We start from the raw sequence: 25,447 nt of genomic DNA on the forward strand, positions 1-25,447 counted from the left end.
GCATTTTTCATCGTGAAATCAAAACGCCCTCCCGCAACGCGCAACGACAGGACGAACAGCAAGCATTCGCCCAAATTTCGTCCCCGGTGCCGGATGTCGTTCGGTGGTTCCAGTGCAATTCGGTCGTTGAACTAGCGCGGCGGGTGAACCGATTTTACGGTGGGCGTCACGGAATTTGTTTGCTGCCGGATAACCGAGATAAAACGATAAACACTGACGATCGGGACAAAATTCGTTTGGTTCCTGTGAAACTGAAATACGGAGGAGTTTGGAGTGCTTATTGACTGACTAAATTTTTTAGTAATTGAACCACTTGAAAGGATTTTAGTTTAAATTTCGGCTATATTATTCAATATAGCAAACAGGACAAGAAATGGCTGTAAGTATATAGAAGAATACAAAATATTGTAAATTTAATAATTTCAAATTTTTGGCGCGCCAAAGTTGGCTTGCGAAGATTCGCGAATGTCGCTGGATGGCAGCGATCTGTCAAACTTGTCACCATGCAAGCCGATCGCCACGAACAACAACAAAACAACTTCGGCACCATCAACAGGAGACAAAAAATTGCAACAGCCTTCGTCGCCGGGGTCATCGCCGGAGCGTCGTCGGTTCCACGTCCCGGAGGAGCAGGCAAAGGAAGACAAACCGAAGGTTCACATCGAGGTCACCCGTCTCAGTTGGATCGATATCGTAGAAGAAGCGGAACAAGCCAGTTTGTCCAAATCGGTAAGAGCATCTTGATCACGCTAGTAGGTATTCTATTGTTTCATTCTTTGGTTGTTTTTTTTTTACACATTCGATAGCAACATACCAAACCCAACAAGGAAGAATCTAACGCCACCACAACATCGGAACTGGTTGGGTCCGAGAGCAAAATGTCCATGGATGACAGTAACAGCAATATGAGTATGCGTTCTACCGGTTCCGGAAGGCAGATTGAAATCGACATTCTCGGTAAGTTTTCCGGTGTCAAGTGTGGGGATTGTTTTTTTTTTTAGGTTAGGATATAAGGGATAAACAATAGAGAGGAAATCTGGATGCGCAGTGGGTACAAATTGACAAAAACTTGGTAATAATGCTTTCACTTGTCCGTTAAGCTGTTAGTACACAGGCTCAATTGATTGATTGATTTATCTTTATTTGAGAGACTTTCAGCCCATACACAGGCTCAAGTATTTGTCCAAAAAGAAACTACTGCTCAAACATCTTGTTTGACTCTATCGAATTTTCTTTAGAGTCAAAAAGAAGAAGGCCTATACTGCCCCTATTTGCATAACAGTCCCATGTTTGCTGGGTTTCCTATTCACATGGGACTGTTGTGCGAATGGGGGCAGTATAGAGTACACTGGGTATTTGTCTCATTCGCTCATTTTCTCTTTTAGACTCTGTCAACGTGGAAAAGTACGAAAAGCTGGTCCGCGACGAGAAGATCAAGTCCCCCTTCAAGCGACGTCTGTCCGGTGACGAAGCCGAAGACGGTGAACTGAACGACGGCGGTAACGACGGGCATGCCAAGTTTGTCGAAGCGGAGTGCGACGGACCTCAGCAGCCACAACAACATAACCTGCACAAGAAGACCAAGATGAATGAGGAGGACCATGGACGGGAACGCTTCCGGCGGGAGAGTTCGTCCAGCTCGTCGGGTGACGGCAGCAGTCAGAGCAGCCGGAAACCGATGGAGTACGAGAAGGATCTGTCCATCTTGGAGCGGCGTCAGAAACAGATCGATTACGGAAAGAATACGCTCGGTTATGAGAATTATATGAAGCAGGTACCAAGGTAGGTTGGGATCGGGTTTTCCGCTGAGTGTTGGCGGTTCTATAGCATAACGGAATCTCCTTTCTTGCAGAGATAAACGCACAAAAGATCACCCAAAGACGCCCCCGAAGCACTTCAAATACAGCCGACGAGCTTGGGATGGACTGGTCAAAGTTTGGCGCAAGCAGTTGCATTGCTTCGATCCGGATGCAAAGTAAGTAGAGTAAAAGTACTTAGTATCTACCCTACCCTCTGCATCTTGTACCGACTTTTTGAACCCTCTAAGCAGAATAGCCTCTTCGAATGAGTGTAATCTCAGATTTGTACCTTTTTATGCCGCCTCCTAACGCTTATACTTTGACAGATTGAGTGAGCTTGAGCTTGAGTAATTGACCGCCCGCGGATGCTACCCCAGTATCGCCAGATCAGCTACACAGGCTTATTCTGCGCGGCGTGTGAGGTGAGACGAGTCGAATGAGGTGACAAAAGTCGACTCGCCCCATTTGATTTACATTAGTCGTCTCACGTCACGTGAGATGAAACCATCTGTCTCACCTCACACGCCGCGCAGAATAAGCCTGACAGTCACATAAGGAATCAATGAGATATCTGCCGGGGACTAGCAGGAATCTTCTCTGTGAGAGTGTTGTTGATCTACTATTTCTAGGCGACAATGGCGCCTGCTACATCAGGTTCCAGATCAATGTGGGAAAGGGGAAGGAAGTTGTGATTGCAATAGTTTGAATCCACGGTGTACAATATTTACTGCCGTTCTACACCCGATTGTCCCATGTTATATGGGAATCCATATAACATGGGACAACTATGCGTAGAACGGCAGTTTAAAAGGTGTATATTCCGGATAACTGACATTTGGTGATGACATAGTTAATATCGCTGATCAAACGAGTGCATAGGGCACCGCACTGTTTTGATTTTGTATGGGATTTTGACGTTTCGTGGCCTTGTTGTTTACAAAATTTCTGTAAGAGTGAAAGAGAAGGAGATAATTTCATGCAGTGACCTATAGTCTGTGTCATTTGGCATAAGCTCGTTTGGCATAAGGTCACATGGCATAAACAGATTTGGTTTAACGGTTATTTGGCATAATGGACACTTGGCATAACAAAGCAGGGTGCATTTTGATTATGCCAAATGTCCATTATGCCAAACGACCTTAAGCCAAAATTTAATGTCCCATTCCCCTCGTGTTACACTTGTCAAAATGACCTGACAGTTGTCAGTCATTTTGAGGTTAGGTTCGTTGGTGTAATAAATAATACGGTATACATGTATGCGGTATACGGTATATGTACAATACGGTATACAATCTAGAGGTTTATTCAGAAATTTCTCCAGGGATTCCTCCCAGAATTCCACTAGGGAATCCTCCAGGAATTCATCCAGGGATTTCTTCAGGATTTATTCCAGGGTTTGCTCCAGGAATTCATTTAGGTACCTATTTCTGCAAACACTTCTACAATGTGTTTTGAAATGATTCAGTGGTTTTGTGCTTTTTTGAGAACGATTTCAACATGTTAATTTGTAAATAACTCAAAGGGGATTTTCCCTCTGACAAAGTTCACAAATAAATGAATAAATAATTCCTGCAGGGAATCCTTCAGGGATTTCTCTAGGAATTCATCAAGCGATAACTCCCGGAATTCTTCCAGAGGTCCCTCCTAGAATTCCTCTAGAGATTCTACTAGGAATTTCTCCAGGGATGCCTCCAGGTATACTTTCAGCAATTTCTTTAGGGATTCCGCCAGATATTTATCCAGTTTTTCTTGAGGATTTTCTCCAGATATTCCTCTAGAAATTGACTCGAGGATTACTCCAGAAATTCTTCGAGGGTTTTCTCCAAGAATTCTTCTAGGGATTCTTCCAGGAATGCGTTCAGAAATTCTTCAAAATTCTCCAGAAATTTGTCTAGGAATTCTTCCCGGGATTCCTCTATCGGTTTCTTCAGAAATTTCTCTATGGATTTCTTCCATAATAACTCTAATGATTCTTCCAGGAATTCATCCAGAGATTCCTGCAGGAATTGCTCAAGGGGTTTCTCCAGGAATTACTTCTTGGATTTTTCTAGAGATACCTAAAAGAATTCTCCTAGAGATTCCGCCAGGGACTCTTTTAGGAATCTCTCCACGAATTCTTTCAGGGATTCTTCTTGAAAGTTCTTCAGTGATTCTTCAAGAACACCTTCCAGGAACTCCTACAGGGGATACATCCAGGGATTCATCATGGAATTAATGCAGAGTAAGCACGGACAGCCAAGAAGCTGTCACGACTAAAAGCGTAGGCGAAAACTGTGCATTCAAGATGCAAACGGTGCCCAAATGCGCTTCAAAAGCGGTAACACATGTTTCCAAAGGCAACGTAGCAACCATAGCCAATATCACCGCCAACCTTGGATTCGAAAGCTCCCACTGACATCGGGTTACTTGTTAGAAAATCTTACCGCATTTGGTGCTCCCGCATTTGATATTTGCATTTTGAATGCACACAGCAATAACAAATAGTTTAGCTCCAAACGACAAACTTTTTATAGCAAAAGCCACCCGGGATACAGTATCTTGCGAAAATATCGCCACACATGCACCGAAGCGAGCGCTATTTCAAATTTAATGGACAATCCAATGAAGAGCACTACCGTTCCGTACAAGAGAACAAAACCTCTATTCCTTGAAAATGGTTAAATATATTACCGAAACCGTCGGAAATATTGCTCTTGCTGCTCTGAAAGACTGCCAAGGCCGGAAAACATAACGTTTCTTTATGCAGAGATTCACCCAGGGATTCTTACAGATATGTCTCCAGGTATTCCTTCAGAAATTCCTTTAGGTAATCCTCTAGGCACAGACAAACAGACGTAACACTTCGAACATTTTTCGATTCAAATTATAGCCACGGAAACAGATTCGCCCAATGCTTAAAACACTGAGTTTGGCCGACTATCAACTAGGTGGCGGTAGTGGGCAAACGTCAAACTCGAACAAAAACGATGCGAGCGCTACGGGTGGTCAGTTGGCCAACTATCAAATTTTCAAATAGACCGTTAAATCGGTGTACGATGGGAACTATCAGAGTGTTACGTCTGTTTGTCTGTGCTCTAGGGATTGCTCTAGGAATTCTTCTTCCTAGACTAGGTATTCTTTTAGGAATACCTTTATGTATTCCTCCTGGAGTTCCTCCAGAGATTCATTCAGGCTTTTCTCCAAATTTTCATTCACAGACTCCTCTAGGAATACCTTTAAAAATTCCACCAGGAATTACCTCTGGAATTCCTCTCAGGAATTATTTAAGGTATTCCCCCACGAATTCCACCGAAAATAACTCCTTGAATTACCTTAGGTATTTTTTCAGGAATTCCTCCAGGAATTTCTTCGGAAATTAATCAAGGAATTCCTCCAGAAATTACATTTGCAATTTTTACAGCAAAATCTCCATAGGGATTCCGCCAGAAATTTGTCCTGAAGTTTCTCCCGGATTTTCTTCTGTTATTCCTCTAGAAATTGCTTCAGAAATTCTTCCAGGGATTTCTCCAAGAATTCTTCTAGGGATCCTTCCAGTAATTCCTCCAGAAATTTGTCTAGGAATTCCTCAAGCGATTTTTTTCAGAATTTTTTCATGGGATACCTCCCACAAGTGCTCTAAGGATCACTCCAGAAAATCAGTAGTACTTTCTGAAATTTCTCCGAGATACTTTCTGAAATTCCTCCAAGGATTTCTACACAGGGTTGACTCCAGGCATACCTGCAGGAATTGCTCTAGAGATTTCTCCGGGCATTCCTCCAGGGGTTGCTCTGGAAGTTCTTTCAGGGATTGCTCCAGACATTCCTTAAGTGATACATCCAGAAATTTCTCTCGTTTCAAAAATATATTCAGGGGCTTGGTCAGAAATTTCAAAAATCCGTTCATCATCTTTTCCAGGGATTCACCCTGGAATTCAGATCTTTTTCAGAATTACCTGAGGATTTTTTGAACTACATACAGGATTTCTAGAGGAATTCCTCCAGCTATTTGTATTGGAATTCTTTGAGATAATTTTAAAAGGATACATGAGTCAAGAAATCCTCCAATAAGTCATCCCGGAATTCTTTCACAATTATCTCCGACAAATTTTTAAGCAGTTCATCCACCGATTTATTCAGGAATCCATCCATGCATTCCTTCAAGAATACCCCCTGCAGTTCATGCAAAGGAGTTTCTTCAGAAATTCTTCCTGCTATTCTTTCTGGAATATATCCTGTTATTCTTTTACGGACACTGTGACTTACTTCAAATTGATAAATGATGCCGGTAATTTCCAATCAAATGCTTAACATGCATAATAATCAATGTTTTCTTTCCTTATAGTACCTACATTCCCAATTGTAGTTCAGGAACTCAGCACTAAAGACGAACAAATTCGGAAGAATTAGGGTGGGGCGGGGCAAGATGGGTCGCGGGGCAAGATGGGTCAGTGCCGTTTTCGAGCGCATTACTCATGTTTTGATTATGTTAACAATTTTGTTAGATGACCAGCATGAATATACAAAACTTTGGGGCATTGATTGAAGAATTATTCACTCTCATTGGAAATAAAAAATAAAATGGTTTTTAGCCATTTTTCTTATGCGATACATTCCATATAATCTCCATATAAAAGGCCGCGGGGCAAGATGGGTCACCTTCAATTTTGAACGTATTTCTGGAGCATTCAAAAGTTATTTATTTTTTGTTACAAGACTATCTCATAATTGACTTCAATCAAGCGGAATGAACGCTCAAAATTATAACATAAAATTATGATAATTTTTTAGTAAAAACATCGATTTTCAAGTCGCCTTAGGACCACTCAAATCATAAAGTTTTTTTATATTCCAGATAAATTTATAAAATGTTTACTAGTAGCTCTTGTTTACTCAGTATAGATATGGAGCATATATGAATGCGGAACAAATCTTATATTTTGACGTTTTTCGTTGAGAAAATGTTAATTACTTAAAAGGTGACCCATCTTGCCCCGCACTTTTTTCACGGCGCAAAATCGATCACTTTTTAAAACTGCTTGTTTAACATCATATTTTGTATTTAATGAACTTTTTATCGACTTTTAGCATAGCTAACTAGTGTATTAAACAGAAGCGGACGAATAAAAACCAATATGATTTGTATTTATAAAGTTATGGTGATCCATCCTTAGGCGACCCATCTTGCCCCGCCCCACCCTACATTTGCACATAACGCATTTGCCATCAGCGTTTTCAAAAATGTATTTTATGCTAAATTCCCCATTATGATGTTGCAAATGTAAAATCATAATAAAAATCGTACGAAAAAATACTCTATTGTTTTCTGTTTACAATCATTAAAATAAAAAATAAACCGAAAATTCAACAAATACAAATTTTAATTTCAATACGATTGCTTCAGTTACATCAATACATTGCATTTGTTGATTTGATAAATTTTATTTTAGAATCAACAAAATTTATCATTTGTTGTTGACAGTTGTCAATTTTAGGCGATTTTAGAAACAACAAATACATTTTTTGAAATAAATTAGCGTAATTATTGATTCAAAAAAAGTTACCGGTAAGCTCTGAGGCGCCTGAGGCAACAATAAAATTTGTTGAATCTATGCATAATACTTTTGCCTTTACAATATATTTTTCTGCGTGTCCAGAAGTTCCTTCTAAGATTCCCGCAGGTGTGCCCTTATGGATTACCTCCATTATTTTTTTTCTGTAATTCCTCAAAGATTTTATTCTTTATTACACCAGGAATTCTTTCTGGGATCTCTCCAATCACTGTTGATTTATTCCGGGATTCCTGCAGAAGTTCTTTCCTGGACTTCAGAAATTCATTCCGGAATTCCTTCAGTCAGGAACTTCTTCCAAAATTCCTGCAGGATTCCTTCAGGACTTCCTACAGAGGATTCCTTCATGATTTTTTTTTTTCGAAATTCTGAGATTCATTTAGGAAATCGTTTCGGGAATCCTCCAAAAACATTTTTCAGTATCCCTTCAGCAACTTTTTCCGGAATTCAGTGATCCCTTTTAGAGCTCCGTCCTGGATTTCTCCAAGTATTTTTTTTTGCAGAAATCTTCCGGAAACTTCTTACGAGATTTTTTTTGGAAATCCTTCCTAGGATTTCTCCGGGAACATCTTCTCTCGTTTGTCGGGTGAAGATCACTGCGTCCAGATTTTAGAACTATTGTGATATACCCTTTTGCTGTAAGGTACGCAAGTTATCTCAGTAGGGTAGGACGGGGCAAGATGGCCACCCGGGGCAAGATGAGCACCCCTCCGTTTTACTACTTTCATGATGAATTTTGCCCAAACAACTTTATAATCCGTTAGAATAATGTTCATCCTGTTTGTAAACCTAATAAAAAGGTACTTCATAATGAACGAATCAAAAAATATCGTCAAATTAGTCAATAGCATCGATTTTTAGCATTTTTTTATAAGAAATCATCGGAATAAAATAAGGTTTTTATGTCAGAATCAAATTTTTACCATAATTCTGGTTATCAGCCAACATTACTAGCTTACTGCAAAGTATTTTAATTTACATTAGAAAATATTTTCTAAAAACAAACATTAAAATTTATTCAATTTTAGTTATTTACCTATAGTGGGGCAAGATGAGCACCCATTACTCACCATCAGGGGAATATAGAAAATATTTTGAAATTATTGTAATCCATTCAATAGTGCCGAACATAGGTTTCCGTAACCTCTGCAACTATTTGGTTGCGCAAATTCCTAAAAATAAGCAACTTAATAATCGTTTATTGTTTTTCGGGTCATTTTGTATAAAGTATTATGAAACCGCATTTTTTTTAACAATCGAAAAAAAAATTAGAACGTGATACCATAGCTATAAACAAGGTTCACTATATCAATCACTGTATGACCAATTTATTGTTAAAATATCGGGATTTTAATGAAGTGCTCTTCTTGCCCCGTAGGGTGCTCGTCTTGCCCCGTAGCATGTTCGAACTGACCATAAAACATCTTTTTTGTTTAGTCAAATAAATCATACTTATTGTGAATTTTGAACCCTCCCATGTTTATGGGTGATAGAAAACATGATATAGAAAAGAACTACTGAGAGGTACTTTGAAAAATTGTGTTAACTTTCAATAAATTCAATGTGATCCTTAGGGTGCTCATCTTGCCCCGCCCTACCCTAACATGTTTGTCACTGAGATACCTTGGTATCGTCTGAACTCAAGACCATCTATTATTGATGAATAGAGATCCTGAGTTATAGTATGTGACTCCTCCATTCTGGCGAGACTAGCTTTATGAAGCCAACCACGTCCTTGGGAGATAAGATCCGTATGTCAGCAGGCCCTAAAAAGGGCTTGCTGAGAATTTAAACCTACACTGGGAAAAAAATCTTCATTCCTTCTATGTGTCCGGGACATGGATTTTTGCAATGGGGGTAAACAAATGTTTTCCATTAGTGCGACTCATACTTTTGATGAGGCACCATACAGCAGCGACTCATACAATTTAGAGCACATACTATTCATGTGCTAATTTTCCTGCGTCATCGGGTATTGGTTGCATATACTTTGGATGTGGTTTGGCACATGGATATTTGCCATTAAGTATGAGGCAATTTTCCTGAGTGTACGTTGGGTGCACTGCAATAAGGTACACCGGGGCAAGATGAAACAGTGGGTTAACATGATGTTTTCTAATGATGATCAACAGTTTGATCGCAATAACGTATAGTTTTTTATTCAAACAATCTTTTAACGAAGGATAAATTAACAAATTGTATTGAAATCTGTTTCAAAACTTCTCCCGTCAACTTGCCCCGGTGTACCTTAGCAGAGGTTGCGATATTTCTTCAGAAACATGCCAGTTTTTTTTTTATTTTATCAGAGATAGACCGACTCCATAGAGTCAAGTCCAAAACTTCCTGACGAATGGAGTTTTCGAATGTGGGCTTGTCACCAACATTACATTACTGTAGGCTACGAGCGCAGCTATTTCTGGAGGAGGGATTTCGTCCACATCACCTGGGAAGTATGCCGAGACCATCAAGATCTCTCTACTCCCTCTAGCGGAAGGTACTTCCATCCTGACAGTTACGATGTCCCTTTTTATGAATTCTGAAATTGGAAAGTATTTACAGTTGTTATGTAATAAAATAGCCGCTCTAGGAGAAAGCTGGCTGTCATCATATACCAACTTACATGAGTGTTGTGGAATACCTTGTATTCTGGATTTATTGACCCATGGCTCTTGAATGAGGGCCACGGTTAGATTCTCTTTGGTGAACCTCCGACAGAGCACACCCGTGGCGCTCTCAGCATGGTGGAGGTTCACTTGCAGAACTTTAGTCGTCATTTCCGGGGTTCCCGTTTTTTTTCGGACGACGACTGTCCGGCTTTGGATGTTGCGGATCATCAGGATGTCGTTTGATGTTACAGTTTGGGTTGTTTCTCTTCCCTGTAGCGACCTGGTCCGCCAGTTTCGTCTCTGTGGTCAAACTGTCGCTTTTTGCACCCCGTTTGCCCTGTTTAGATACCTTTGGTTTGGTACCACTAGAGCAGGGGGTCGCATGTAAGCTTCGAGCTTTTCCTTTAGAGGCGGACTGACTAGCCTTATGGTGCTTTTGGGGTGAGATCTACTAGCCTCGCCCGAACCGGAGGCTTCCTCAGATTTCTCTTGGGTCGGCCTTCCAGTTAGCTGAACCTTGCCCGAGCAGAAGGCCTCCTCAGATTGCTCTTGGGTCGGCCTTCCAGTCGGATTGGCGGTATCGGCAGTCGGTTGATCTGTAATCTTCCTTAGTTGGATTTCACCAAATCGGTAGTTGAGGGTGTATTTGGACTTCTTCAACTTTTCCATCAACGCACCCTCTACTGTGAAGATCCATTCGACATGAATGTCTTTCAGAATGGATCGTTTCACAATATGTACGCCAATTAGTTGTTATGATGTCATTTTGGCTTTCTATGAGAGCCTTTATTCGGTCGTCGTCATAGCTGGAGCTTTGTGGCAAGAATGCTCGGATCATCCCTGGACGTGGAATCGCCACTTCGTCCATTGCCATCAGCTCTGCACCTTCCCAGAGTTTCATGGATGGGGATATTCTCTTTAATTACTCAGCAGTCTCTTGATCCTTACAGATTAGAACCATGTAACCGGACTTGTAGATGAGGTTGTTGAATTTGGGTTCAACTCAACTCTGAGTAGGAGTGCTTCTTGTAGAAGGTCTAACTGAGCTGTAGTGAGTTGGACGGTGGGAAAGTCTTTGGGTATTATCCCGACTTTCACGCTTTTGGCCATATCACTCTTGCTGATACCAGCTGTTTTCCTCATGGGTGAGTTTTGTTGTCCAGACACGTTTTTCTGAGGCGCGCTGTTTGTGGACTGTTGGGCGCGCTCTCTCGGATCCAGATGGTGCTTCACCCTTTTTTGTTTGGGGTCCTCTGTGGCGGATTTGTCTAGGTCGTGTCTCGAGCGTTTTGAGGAAGTGGGCTCGCTCTCCTTATTCAGGATTATGGACAAGGCCTCATTCAGGTCTTTTCCCTTCTTCCGGAGAGTTCTAAGCTGCTTCCTCTGCGAGCGTGTGAGTGTGGGGAATTTCTTGCTCGGAGCCCCCTTGGCTTCCGTAGAACCCTTGTTATCTTCGGATCGGATCCTTTGCTACTTGCTAAAGATTCTTGGGGGTTGATGACGATCCTCCGGGAACATATTCCGGGATTCTTTCAGAAACTGGAAATGTTTCAGGAACTCTATCCAGGATTCTTATAAGAACTCTATCCTGGATTCCTCCCGAAGTTCCTAGGATGGAAATCCTCCAGGAGATTTTTGTTGCATTTTTAATGGCATTGCTCAAGGACTTCCTTATGAAGCTTCTTTTGGAATTCTTCCAACAGTTCCTAAAGAATTTCTTAAAGAAAGGCTTTTGAGAGTATGCTAGAAAACTAATTAGGGTAATCTCGGAAGCAATTACTGGAATTGTCTTGGCAGGAATCTCGGAAACAACTCCTGAAGGATTCCATAAACTGATATATAAATCCCGGAAGCAATCCCTTGAAGGCCCAGAACGAATCTCAGGAGTACTGGAACATTCCATGTTTTATGTTTTAAGAACGACGCCGTGAAATAGGTGGACTGATAGAAAAAGCTAACCGATATTTTAAACTTAGTAAGAACGGATTGTGAAGGATGTAAGAATTAAGTATGGCCGGTACGTTTAGGGTTTCAGATAAGACTGAAGTCATATATATTTCACAATCGGCTTCGGAGCCCTTCGGCTCATATGATCGTTCATTCGAACGACTATGTACTCGAACGCGCTAGGGGTGCGCAATATACAATACCACCCAAGTAACCACGAAGCCGTATATAAGTGCATCAATTTTGCCCTATATTTATATTTAAAATTGTGAATATAATGCTGCATTGCTTTAAACCCCTCATTGAAGCAATATTAAAGTCGAAAAGGGCCCCACTAAAATCAAATAAGTGCCACATATTGCAGCACGCTGACAGCCATTGCTAAAGTAACATAAATGCATGTGCTGTATATTTGCATTTGCACATGCTTAATACGTGCAACACGAAAAACCAAAACAAAAATCTATTTTTAGCACCGTTTTGTTATCGACGGTACTGATGCCCCCCACACATGACTGTTTTAACCATTATTTTTTGTCGCCGGGTCGGGAGTCGAACCAGAAGTGTTGAAGACCGCTAGATGAGTTCCATCGCGCTTGTTGCCTTGGACCGTTTCTGCTGCAGTGATAACAACAGATTTTCCATTAACTAAAAGGAAACTGATCTTCTGTCTCAATCATTGCAGTAGAAGGCAAAACGACTATGTCATATGTAATAGAATACAGTAATTCATTATATTCTGATAAATAAATAATGCATTTTAGAAGATATTTAATCAATATAAGAAAACTAAAACGACGATTAAAACACCCTTTGCACACTGCTCATATGCTAATTGTGATTTCCATCATTTATGGCATATGATAGCAGCCTACAGAAAAGAGAAAAGGTCATCTCTAAAAAGGTTTTGCTGTCGTCGATCGATGGCTCAAATGGGGATTAAGTTGGTCGGGAGCGTCGGGAGTCGAACCAGAAATGTTGAATACTGATGGAGCTGACCGTAAAGTTGTTCAATCTTCTTGATTTCATTTGTTTACCATTAGAGTCAAGCTTTTATAATTGTATTGTTAGAGCAAACTTTGCTAGTTTGTACATTGCATTTATTCAGTTTTTGCAGTGTTGAATTATTGAATTATCTTATATCACCTTTTAATGAACCCTAATGTAAAGAAAAATGCAATGCATCATTACATTGATATTGCCAATCTAAAGGATTATTGCATGACAAATGTGGAATTACTGCATTTCGCATTGCAAATCAGGCCAAACATTTCAAAAGGTCCTATCTGCATTTGAGAGGCTCTCTTTGTTCATTTTCTCTTTCAATTATTGCAATGTAATGGTACACTTTTCGACTATTTTTGCAGTATAACTCAAAAGACGATTGTTTTGACCATCGTTCAATGCAAGGAGACAATCATAATACAAATAAACAGCTGAGATATTAACGAAAGAGAGGGAAACCAAAGAGAGCCTCTCTTCTGCAGATAGGACCTTTAGACATGTTTGGCCTGAAATGTTGATATTCAGTCTAATTCGTGCAATGATATAATGCTTGTGGTTACTTGGGCATGGAGGGGAATATAAGAAGGAACTTCTGAAGGAATTTTAAGAGGAATAAAACAATATGCGCACAAAAAACAATAACAATAAAATAACCACTGCTTTGCATTGTAGTGTTGATGTTCGACCATTGACCAATCCAAATGTCTGTGTAGTAGTGATTTGTGTTCAAATTTCCCGTGTTAAAGAATTTGTAAGAACTTTGTAAACATCTTTCGTTCTCCCGTATATGGATAGGCTTGCATTAGGTTCCGTGAGCCATTTTTTGGACAACCTCAATATTCACGCTAACTAACACCGACACAGCGGCTGTGTTGGTCGCTCTCAAATCGACCCTCTTTACATGCCGCACATTTTGTGTGTTGCATGGGTCGTACTCATTCATGTGTTCGGGTGCATGAAGCCTTCTCATGTGCGCAAAACACACATTTTTGGAACGGCTGGAATATGGAATCCGATTCCATGTTTGTTTTTATTTTGGGGCAATTTAAAAATTCATGTCATTTTCATGATTTTCAGAGGTTTTTTCGATCGAGCAGCTGAAGCAGTTGGAAATGCGTCAAAAACATTTCCATTTCCATCTGCTTTCCAGCTCTTCGATGGAAAAAATTCCGAAAATCCACCTCATGTTTACATGTGCCAAACTGTTTGGCCGCGGCTCGGGAGACGTTTGACTGTTCCGTTTCCACCGAGCCGCACAAAAATGAGTATGAGGCCGGGAACACATGGAATGTGTGTGGCGCGCACACATTTTAAACACATTCGGTCATTTGTGCATGTGTTGCAGCGCTCTGTGCGTTGCCAGCACAGCCGATGAGCGAGAAAAAAATAGCGTGTTCCATTTGTAGAAATTTTCTGCAAGCCTGTAGTTTTGACGTAGGACTACGTCTCTCTTTTCTATACCGGGTGTCATTCTAAATTTTCAGAAATCGGCCGCGTTACGTTTGAAGTGGAGATTTTGAGCGTTAATAACTCAGCCATTTCTCGTTGAATTTTCAAAATTTTGGCTCCAATCGATTGGAAATCTTTACACCAATTATGTCCAATATTAACATTTGCTGATTTTCAATAACAAACTATTGAAAAATTGGGAAGAGTGAACCCATGTTTATTCCAGCCAATCACGATCGAGCACATTTTGGATGCTCCCGTCGAATATAAAAGCTACTGCTTCTTCGCATCTTCCCTCATTTGTCTTTGTCGTCTCGAGGTGAACGCATCGAACGAGAGCTGCCCACTTTCTTCGTTTGCGTTTTCGCTCATTCTTCTTTGACGGCCGTGTCGGCTCGGTGGCGGTGGTTGTCGGCAAGGGTGCTGTTACGCATTCACCTTCTAACCGTCTAACGCGGCAGACCAAGGAAGTGTTTGAACATCGGATTGATCGACGGTGGTGGCAGAGGCAGCAGCAAAATCCGGAATCGCACCCACGGCAGCAAGCGGCGGGCCAATTTTCGACGGCTTCCAGCAAACAGCACGGAGAAACCCAACACGCATTGCGTGGCATGATGAATTGACTTCAATTTCTTCCTAAAACCGTCCATAATTCAAACGGTTCTTTGCAGGACCATCGAAAATGCTTCTTATGTCGAATTCGTTTTTGAACCTGGGTTGGAACTGGATCGGCGGAAAATGTGTAAACAAACAACGTCAAACAAACTTTAGTACAAGCGAAACCGAAGTCGGGTTGGGGTTGAAACTGTGATCTGATCCAGTTCCAACCCAGGTTGGAACTGAATCAAAAACGAAAACAACATTAGAGAGTTTATTGGATAAATTTCCTCCATAGACCGAGAAAGTGTAGTGAAAACAAATAGTTAAAGATTGAATTCTTGGTGGTGGTTCAGCAACAGTGAAGGCGATCACTAATCTCATCCACGGCAGCAAGCGGCGGGCCAATTTTCGACGGCGTTCAGCATTCAGCACGGGAAAATCTAACACGCATTGCGTGGCATGATTAATTCATGTCAATTTTCTGTCTGAAATCGTTCAATATTCAAACGGTTCTTTTCAGGACCCTACACACCAAAAAATCGATTTGATGTTTCAGCAAAATTTTGCTGAATTTTGCCGAGCTGAAGGTTTCAGCAAAAATTTTACTGAAATTCAGCAAAATTTGCTGATTTGTTCAGTAAACCCTGCTGATCACCAGCAACGTTTTGCTGAAATTCAGCAAACTTTGCTGAAAGTTCAGCACAAAATTTTGCTGGACTCTTCAGCTCGGCAAAATTCAGCAAAATATTGCTGAAAGCGTTTAGTGTGTAGCTAATTATTCCTCAAGAGTTGTGAATCAGATAATTATTTCATTCCATCGCTCGGTAGAAGTGTGGTGCAACCGAAAAGTGAAAAATTGTATTCTTTGTGGCCCCGCAACAATAATGATGCCGGCCACTAATGATTCCACCAGGAATTTATACGTTTTATCCTATCCAGACCATTTTTCGTGAAACATTGTTTAATTTAATCATTTTTCGAATTAAAATAATCTAAATCTTCCAATATTTTGGTAACTGTATTCGTTAAATGAAAATTTTCTCATTTCTCGGTTGATTGACCGTTTCAAGCGTCTGGTGCAAGCGGGGCGGGTCACGCAAACGAAATAATCTGGAAAGCCAGCCGAATGCAAATCTAGGGGCATAAAACCTGTTCCCTCTGATTTCTTTCGTCATTTTCGTTGGATCAGTCAGGCAGGGTGGATGTCGCCTCCACAGCTGAGCAGTGGCACATCAACCCAGCCGCAACTCTCGGCTATCGTGTGGATAGCACCAGGAATCTCATGAATGGCAGAAAGCGGCGTACCAGTTTTCGGTTGCATCCTGTATTTAGCAAGGAGAAAACCAACACGCATTGCGTGACATGATATTTTCATGCCATTTCGTTCCTAAAATCGTCAATTATCCAACGGTCCTTTTCAGGACCACCGAAAATAATTCCTCAAGAGTTGTAAATCAGATAATTTCATTCCATGGATCGAGAAAAGTGTGGTTCAATCGAAAAATGAAAAATTGAATTCCGGCCACTAATCGTTCCTCCCAGAATTTAGCAACGCATTGTCCTATCAGAACCATTTTTCGTGAAACATTGGGTAGCGTCCAGAAATTACGTCACGTTTAAAGGGGGGGGGGGGGGGGAGTCAGCAAAGCGTGACGACCCATACAAAAATTTCAGAGGTCAAATACAGAAAGTGTGTCATAGGGATGAGGAGGGGTTGAAAATGACTAATTTTTGTGTGCCGTAATTTAAGGACGATCCCTTGTTTAATTCTAGCATTTTTCGAATTAAAATGATCTAAATCTTTTTATATTTTGGTTACTTTATTTGTTAAATGAAAATTTCTCTCATTTCTTGATTGAAAATCGTTTGAAGCGTCCGAAGCATGAGGGGCGGGTCATGCAATCGAAATAAACTGGAAAGCCAGCCGAATAGGAGGAGCTTCATCTGCTAATCTAGGGGCATAAAAGCTGTTCCCTCTGATTTCTTTCGTCATTTTCATTGGATCAGTCAGGGAGGGTGGAGGTGGATATCACGTCGAAGGCTGCGCAGCAGCACGTCAACTTCGACGAGTGATAGCACCAGGAATCTCATCCACTGATCACGGCTGCGGTGGGCCCGGCAATGGAAGTTACCTCCGCAGCTGGGTAGCTGCGCACCAACCCAACGACGGCTCTCGGCTATCTATCTGATAGAACCAGGAATCTCATTCACGGCAGCAGGCGGCGGCAGTTTTCGATGGCTTCCCGCATTCAGTGCGGATAATTTTCAATTGTCTTTCTAAAATCAACCGTTATTTGAACGGACCTTTGCAGTGTAGAGTTCCACAAACAAGTCTGGTTTCAGTGGTGGTGATCCAAACAATAATGACATTTATTCTATCCTTCTAGTTACATATTTTACAGCCTACTACATCTCTCCTTATCTTTAATAAATATTAATTGAAAAATTAAACTTATACTTAAGTTTGAACATTTGTTTCTATCGTCATAGGTATCAGTAGGTCGGCTCCTGAGGCACGTCGTTAATCGTCATAGGACGTCTGAATTGTTTACTTTCAAATATTATTAGCATATTCAACTGTTGTTAATGCTCCTGTTCCTTTTGATGTCCTTCTGGTCAATTTCTTAAGATCTTCCTGTCATTATTATTTCTTTTTCATTCTTCTTCATTCATTCTTCAGAATCTGTTGGGGAAGAAGTTTATAGTAAATAGAATATAACTTTACATTTTAAATAATTGTTTGCTCTTGCAATATACTTAGCCGTTTTTTTCTTAATTATCATTGTAATTGAAAACAAATGATGTAAGAAGCAATATGATAAACCTTATATATTATCCTTTCCTTTTCAATGTTTCTTCGGACTTAACTTTTTGTATCTTGACCATGATTTCTTTGCTGAAAATAAACTAGGAATTTCATCTTTAAACATGTTGTTTTTTCGTGACATTTTTAACAATGACATGGAATGCTGCACGTATTTCATTACAAGCTTAAAGCGTAGTAATTCTGACTGTACGTATCCTATCATCATGATAATGATTTATCATTTAGTTTGTCTAGCTTGTCTTTTGAATTTTCAATATATATGTTTTATTTTATGGAACGTATTGCACGACACGTTTTATTCCTACGGTTCTTCTCTGAACCGGACCGAATTTCCACGATCTTCTTTCATTCTTGTTGTAGAAATGGACCAGGGTTATTCCTCTTCATTTCATATAAAGTAGTAGACCGGAATCAGTGTTCCCTTTACTCTTTATTTTTTTTATTTACCCAGGAGCGGACTGGACGATCTGCTTCATTCCTTCATACCATACTTGGTATGGACCGAATTTCCACAATCTCCCTTCGTTCCCTTTAACAGAAACGGACCGAGATTTTAGAATCCCCTTCGTTTCATATGGAGATGTAGACCGGAATCTGCGTTCCCTTTACTCTCTACTGATCAAACAGGAGCGGACTGGATGATTTATGTTATTCCTTCATTTCATTTAGAAATGGACTGAATTTCCACAAATCTCCCTACGTTCCTTTAACAGAAACGGACCAAGATAAAATCTATCCTCTACGTTTCTTATGGAGAAGTAGACCGGAATTACTTCAAGTATTCCCTTTACTCTCTACTGTTTAACTAGGAGCGGACTGGACGATTCACATTATTCCTTCATTTCGTTGCGGAAATGGGCCGAATGAATGTATAATCTCCCTACGTTCCTTTTACAGAAACGGACTAGGATTTTTCTATCCTCTACGTTTCATTTGGAGAAGTAGACCGGAATAAACCAACTATTCCCTTTACTCTCTGCTTATTATACATGTCTGCGGAATTGAACTATTTATTTGTATACACTGATTACTGACGTCTTTTCAAGAACGTTTAATCATTTTTTTTTTCATGACATCATGCAACGCGAAATTCAACCTTTTTTCAGGGCACTGTTTTACATTTGTTCTAAGGTGCACATCACAGAACGAAACAAATAATCCTTGTACATATTTTGATTTAATATGTTTAACCATTATCCATTTGAAATGAGTGTACAACACTATATTTTTATTCTTAATCATTCGATCATATATTCAAGCATAATTCTTTTTTTTTTCCTTTGATCGATATTTGTTCTTAAATAAATGTATGTATTTTGATTATTTATTCGAAATAAACTATCTCATTGCATAAGGAGACTTTTGCGACTGTTAAGCAAAATTGAAAACGAGCTGATTACTTTTCAATCATTTTTTTCCGGGCTCGCGATCAACTATTCACTATAGTTGGTATCTGGCTTAGTTTTCTGTATCAGGATGGTAATGATCATCACTTTGTAATTAATAATTCTAACATAGCCTATTATGCCGAAAGAAGTATTTAAGAAAACCTTGAAATCTTATCTAAATTGTACCTTATGTGAAAATCTATTAATGGTAAAATACGTTGATACCACACTGTATTTTCCAAATTGTATTTTGTATAAATTGTGAAGAAAACACTGATCAGAAATATAATGTTTCCAACGAATAACTTATTACTGTATATCATTATCTAAAAATCAAAATTATGAAATTGTCATAACTCCTTCCAGTATTTTTCCGAAAGTTAAGCATCACTAGCAAAATAGCTTCTTTTAACATAAGAGAGAATAAAAACAAAGAGAATGTTCAAGCTCTTTTTTTACAAAACTGGCGCATTTCATGCTAAATATACTAGCTTCTAATTTGTTGGTTGTAACTCAGTAAATTAACTGAAATATTTTAATTTCTTTTCTAAAAATTTTGATACAAATTCTCACTAACCAGATTATTTTGGAATTCGAAAATATTTATTACAGGGGTCACAAATTAATAAATTACAAAAAATAATGTACTTTCAAGTGCTCAAGTGTACTGGTGTCAATGCCAAACATAAATTAATATTGCTTATGACATGAAGGTGATCAATTGAAAATATTTACTTTCTGTAGGCTTACTTTCAACAATTTTAAGTAAATGAAAGGCCGATTCGCTTGCTTTCAACGCCCGTTAATCTTATTTTGTTCCACTCGTGAACAAACTATTTGTGTAGCATGTAGTGTAGTGTTTGTTAGATCTGATGGTCATGATTAATGATAACTTCTAAACGTACAGCAAACTATGATATTTATGTACTCGTCAAACTGAAATAGCAGGTATATTTTTCATTAGTAACGCCATTTCATTGTACTATTAATTCTACCATTGTACTGTTAAATAATAAAAAGGAATCAATATGTAATTATTAATCTATTATTTGACTTGTAATGGTGCAAATTTTAAACCAATCTCTTGATTTTTTTTTTAAATAACAAATGGAATGTTAATCAACAATCATTGCACACATTTCCGCACTGACATTCATACCTGTTCAAAATTTTTCTTTTCTTTTGTTCTCCCTAACAAACCGCAGAATTTATGGTGTTGACATTTCGTTAATAGTCCATTTTACGAGCCAATTTTATGAATGTAAATTTTGACAGGAGGTGACGTCCTAACTCGTGAAAATCAATATCATCATCAACATTGTTGTCACTCGGTAAAATGGCTCATTACATTGGAGCTAATGATCATAGCAAGCCTTGTAGCAAGCTTGACGGACGTCATGGAAAACGTCAAAATCAATCATTTCTAAGTAGGTATTTGCGTTACATTTAATCTTTGTTAAGCTTCATTCAACATACCAAGAATCTCTTGCATATCAAAACCAATGCGATGATGATGGTGATGCCAACAACGTTGCATCAGGACGGTTATGTGTAGGTTGTGGTTATCACCTACCAATGTGGATCAGTAATGTGCAAGGGGGGTTGCCAACTTTTCTACTAGACTGGAGAGTTCACTTTTAAATATCAATGAAATAATAGTTACCGAACACCTGCCTCAGAAGTGTTGATTTGTTGCTCCAATCCTGAGCACCGTTTTATCCAAACCTTCTAATCATCGTCCAGATCGTTATTTGTGGTCGTCAGGTTCTCTCCAGCTGTGCGATTGGGTAGCGATCTTATTGGTGTTCCTCAAGGCTTCGTTGATTTTTCTTTATACAGACAGCCGCCGGATCTTTCGAATATTCTTCTTTTCTTCCACAACTTTCGAATATTCTTCTTTTCTTCCTGAATGTTTCATCCTCAGTCGCCAATGTAGAGTTCCACAAACAAGTCTGGTTTCAGTGGTGGTGATCCAAACAATAATGACATTTATTCTATCCTTCTAGTTACATATTTTACAGCCTACTACATGCAGGACCAGAGAAAATTATTCCTTAAGAGTTATTAATCGGATAATTTTCGGATATATTTCAACGATCGGTAAAAGTGTAGTGCATTCGAAAAGTGAATGGTTGAATGCTTGGTGGCTCAGTAACAGCAAAATCGGTCACTAATCTTTCTACCCGAAATTTAGCAAGGCGTTATCTTATTCGGACAATTGTACCTGAAACAATGTTTCATTCTAATATTTATCGAACTAAAATGATCTTGACTATTCAATACTTCAATTAGGCCGGAACAAATCTCATTTTCTTCTTTTGTCACTTTGCTCGTTGACTCGTCAAGGGGTGGGGGATGATAAATAATAAACGTATTTCATGAAAAATTACCCAAACAATTAGACAAAATCGTCAAACTCATCGGATTTGTTAAGAAATTTTCTCGACGGCACTTATTTCACGTTAAAATTTTTAAAATTCCTAAATAATTTATTTGTGTCCCCCCTCAAAATGTCGAATTCCGACAAAAATTTTCCGAGGGGGGGGGGGGGTGACATTAGAGAAAATCGAAATTTGTGTCAGCCTTAGTTTATCCGTTCGATTAGAAATTGTCTCAAAGAACGGTTGCAGTCGTTTGAAGCGTCTGACACAATGTGGGCGGGTCATCCAAGCGGAATAAACTGGGAAGCCCGCCGAATGGGAGGAGCTTCATCTGCTAATCTAGGGGCATAAAAGCTGTTTCCTCAGTTATCTGTCGTCATTTTCCATGGATCAGTCAAGGAGAGTGGAGATGTCACCTCTCAGCTTAGGAGCTGCACACAAACTCAGCGATGACTCTCGGCTATCGTGGTGGCAGCACCAGGAGTCTCATCCACGACAGCAAACGGCCGCATTCAGTATGGGTAAAATCGCATTGCGTGATGAATTCATGCAATGGGGCACGTTCGGTGTAGTACTAGATTTGTAGTAATGAGCTAAATTTTAGTATGGTGAGAAGGTCCATTCTCCGTTTCTGCAATGAAATGGTGCAAAAAGCGTGGGTATTATGATTCCTTGCCTAATTTGATGCTGTTTGAGCAAAACTTTAGGCAACAGTGTTGTTGTTTTCTCCATTTCTTGAAACATAAACAACATTGTTATCCAAAGTTTTGCTCAAACAGCATCATATTAGGCAAGGAATCATAATACCAACGCTTTTTGCACCATTTCATTGCAGAAACGGAGAATTGACCTTCTCACCATACTAAAATTCAGCTCATTACTACAAATCTAGTACTTCGCCGATCTGTCCTATTGTCTTGCCAAAATCTTCCGTTTTATACACGGTCTTTTCCAGGATCAGCGAAAATGATTCCTCAAGAGTTATGATTCGGATAATTAAAAGCGACAGACTGAAAGCTTGGTAGTTTAGCAATAGTGGAGTGGCTACTAATATGTTCTTCCTAGATGAAAACAAAGTATTGTCGAAAGAGTTTCACGTTAAACTTTCGTTGAAAAGATCTATCTAACGCCGTTCAATTATCTAATAATTTTATCCGCTCGATGAAAATTCTCTCGTAGAACAGTAATTTAACCATTTCTCTTCGAAACGATATAACTCTTGAACTAGTTAACATCTTTCCAAGTAACCGAACCAGCTGAATAACAGCTTCTTGAGCTAAAGTTAGCTTAAGAGTGATTTGTTTTACTCTTATACAGCAAAAATGTGTGCTGGGTTGTGAATGCGTTCAGCGAAAGCGATCACACAACAACTATACTCAACACATCAGTCCACCATTTGTATTATCATAACAACAAACATTGTATTATGGAAATATAAAAGTCGGAATCTCGTTCCAGCCTTTGTCCTACGTCAACATTGCGGTTATGTCTCAGACAGGCTTGATAATCCTCCTCGAAATCAAAAAAGTTTTGCAACATGCTCTAGAGCGGTGTTTTGCTTTTGCCTCGTCGCGAGGGAGCGAACGAATTCCAAACAGAGAGGCAATAAAAACTGAGCGAGGAAGAGGGGAACGAAAAAAGAGCCGATGATTATTTCGGGTTTTTGAGTGCGATTTTCGCCTCGAGAGTCTTTCTTTGTATGGGAGTGGAACTCGCGAGAGCTTTTTGAGTGTGAGTGGACGTGAGAAACACAACAAGCAATTATAAGTGTTGGACGAACTCCTCGCTGCGCGGCAAGCTCGCGCTCGGTGCTGTTGAGGATTTGCGTTGTGATTTCTGAGTTTTATTTTCACTCCTCAGAAAATCGCCAAAATCGCTTCCTCATTTTCTCGCGAGGGAGTTTCTGTCAAGCCTGGTCTCAGACATTACCCACTCCTAGTTTTTTTTTTTTTCAATGCAAAGTATTTAGTGCATGAAAAATTCGATAAATCGAAATCCACCATGGCCGACAATGTATCGCGTAATTTTACTGCATAGATGGCAGCAGTTTACATTAAAAAGGCGGCGAACAATAAACGTGCATGCATTTTCAATAAGAGTTTCACCTGTTTATCTCTGCTACAAAAGTTCCCGTGAAGTGCAGAACATAGTTCCACTTAGTAATGCAATAACTTTCTATTCTATTACAGACCGGACGCGGATACCAAGTCGGACGCCTAAGGGATGCCGATTGGGTTTGCTCATATCGCATAAAATCCTGAGAACATATTTTATGGATTTTCTTTTCCTCGGAGTGGAGTGTGAAATCTGAACGGGTCTGCTGGATGTTGAATCCATCGCCAGGCAGCTAGTACCTTTGGGCTTGTGGCTCATCTTCAGTGGAGGTTTCTGCCGAAAGGAAAGGCCATTCAGTGTGTAAAATAGTACCAATAGAAATCTTTGGGAATCGTTATTCCTGATTCCTTTCAGATCTTTAGCAGATAATTATAACCTTTTGTATTGTTAGTAAGCTAAGTGATATGTTTACGTGCGTCGAATTCGCAAACAGTGTCTCTGCCCTAGTTAATCAATAAAGTGAACTATTTGTATTGAAAATCAAACCTAAAAAGGAACTTTTATTGACACCTATTTTGTACTAATGCCCTTCAGTAGGGCTACGATTTCATCTAGCTTCTGGTTCTGGCGAGATTCGAGCGCTTCCAGCTTGGCATCGATTTTGGCTTCCAGGGCTGCAAATTTTGCGTCCAGATATTGCTTTGCTATGAGTTCAGTGACGGTGGAGGAAGGCGGGGGCGTTGCTGAACTTCCGGAAGGAGCGCTGTCGTCGCTCGCCGGTATTCGCTTGCCGCTACTCGTCGCCTCCGCTCCAGTAGGAATCGAGCAAGCCGTATTGGCAATGTTGTAGTTCATCATGTTCTGGAACAGCTTATTCGTGTTGAGACTGTTCAGGGCCATCGAGTCCAGCACGAACTGCTTGCAGCGGGCGGCTTTTTCCGACAGTTTGGAGTCTTTCACCTTCAGATCAATCATGGCTCGGTTGAGAGTGCTGTCGCTGGCAAACATTCCCAGTGGGTTGGAGTTCTTCTCCAGTGCCATGTGCATCCCGTACAAGCACAGGGGTTCCTTCGTTGGGGTGATGTAGCGCAGGATGAGGTCGGAGGTTCCGCACACTTCGAACTGAATGTTGAATCGGAACAGTTCCGCTCCGACATCGGGGACCTGTTCACCGTTGTGGGTTTGGTAGTATTCGGAGGTTTTCCCCACAAAGGACTCGATTCGGCGGCACTCGCCCAAGAGGGCCAGCCTCGAAATTTGATACGATGGATTTACGCTGATGGTTTGCTCGCAGAAGTCGGATTTCTGCTGGCCCTGTGGTTCCAACACTATGCAGGCCTCGGGGTTGAGAAGTTTTTCCTGGGGGATGCTATTGTGAAAAGGAGAGGATTCATTACAAACCATTCTTACAATAGGAGTCTTTGGCAACTCTTACGGATCGGTTGTCTCGTTTGCCTGGATGTTGTACGATACAAAGCGGGCCACGTTGCCCTCAGTAGCCACCCAGTTGAAATTGTATCGAAACGGTGCATTACTCATTTTAACGCTTTTTATCACAGATGCACATAAATGTAATTACAATTTGATCCATATGAACTATGCGGTCAATGCCATGTAAATTTTAGCTAAACCATCGCGCGAACTGGCTGATGCGAAACAACGAACAGAATGCGAACCGAGCTAAAAAAAAAAGTTTAGGTAGGTATAAACAAAAAGTTTGACGTTTCTGTTCGTCATCATTGCCGCGTTTTCAGAACAAAATTTGTTACCCATTTCTTACGAAACTGATTTGTTCGATCAGATTTTATTTTGCGTGTTCCTCGGACAAATCGATCGCAAATGCC

General features: G+C 40.1%; 2 protein-coding genes across 2 annotated transcripts; one reads left to right on the forward strand and one right to left on the reverse strand.

The window, feature by feature from the left end:
- LOC109416365 (histone RNA hairpin-binding protein) lies at window positions 1–24,148 on the forward strand. The gene is made up of 6 exons (XM_029874300.2): window positions 1–379; window positions 445–729; window positions 807–957; window positions 1,386–1,782; window positions 1,853–1,975; window positions 23,738–24,148. The coding sequence occupies exons 1-6, from the start codon at window positions 374–376 to the stop codon at window positions 23,766–23,768; spliced, it is 993 nt and encodes a 330-aa protein (XP_029730160.2). The 5' UTR covers window positions 1–373; the 3' UTR covers window positions 23,769–24,148.
- LOC109430041 (uncharacterized) lies at window positions 24,131–25,292 on the reverse strand. Its single transcript, XM_019706067.3, has 2 exons — window positions 25,039–25,292; window positions 24,131–24,972 (listed from the first exon to the last, which is right to left on the reverse strand). The coding sequence occupies exons 1-2, from the start codon at window positions 25,140–25,142 to the stop codon at window positions 24,174–24,176; spliced, it is 903 nt and encodes a 300-aa protein (XP_019561612.3). The 5' UTR covers window positions 25,143–25,292; the 3' UTR covers window positions 24,131–24,173.
- Window positions 25,293–25,447: the final 155 nt, after the last annotated feature.

Source organism: Aedes albopictus, chromosome 1 (genome assembly GCF_035046485.1).
Source record: "Aedes albopictus strain Foshan chromosome 1, AalbF5, whole genome shotgun sequence".
Taxonomy (NCBI): domain Eukaryota; kingdom Metazoa; phylum Arthropoda; class Insecta; order Diptera; family Culicidae; genus Aedes; species Aedes albopictus.

Bases quoted from the DNA above. Each gene is read 5' to 3' on its own strand.
- LOC109416365 (XM_029874300.2), top strand. The intron at 730-806 runs GTAAGAGCATCT...CACATTCGATAG, and splicing joins AAGCCAGTTTGTCCAAATCG to CAACATACCAAACCCAACAA. The intron at 958-1,385 runs GTAAGTTTTCCG...TTTCTCTTTTAG, and splicing joins GATTGAAATCGACATTCTCG to ACTCTGTCAACGTGGAAAAG.
- LOC109430041 (XM_019706067.3), bottom strand. From the start codon at position 25,142: ATGAGTAATGCACCGTTTCGATACAATTTCAACTGGGTGGCTACTGAG. The intron at 24,973-25,038 runs GTAAGAGTTGCC...TTTTCACAATAG, and splicing joins GCAAACGAGACAACCGATCC to CATCCCCCAGGAAAAACTTC.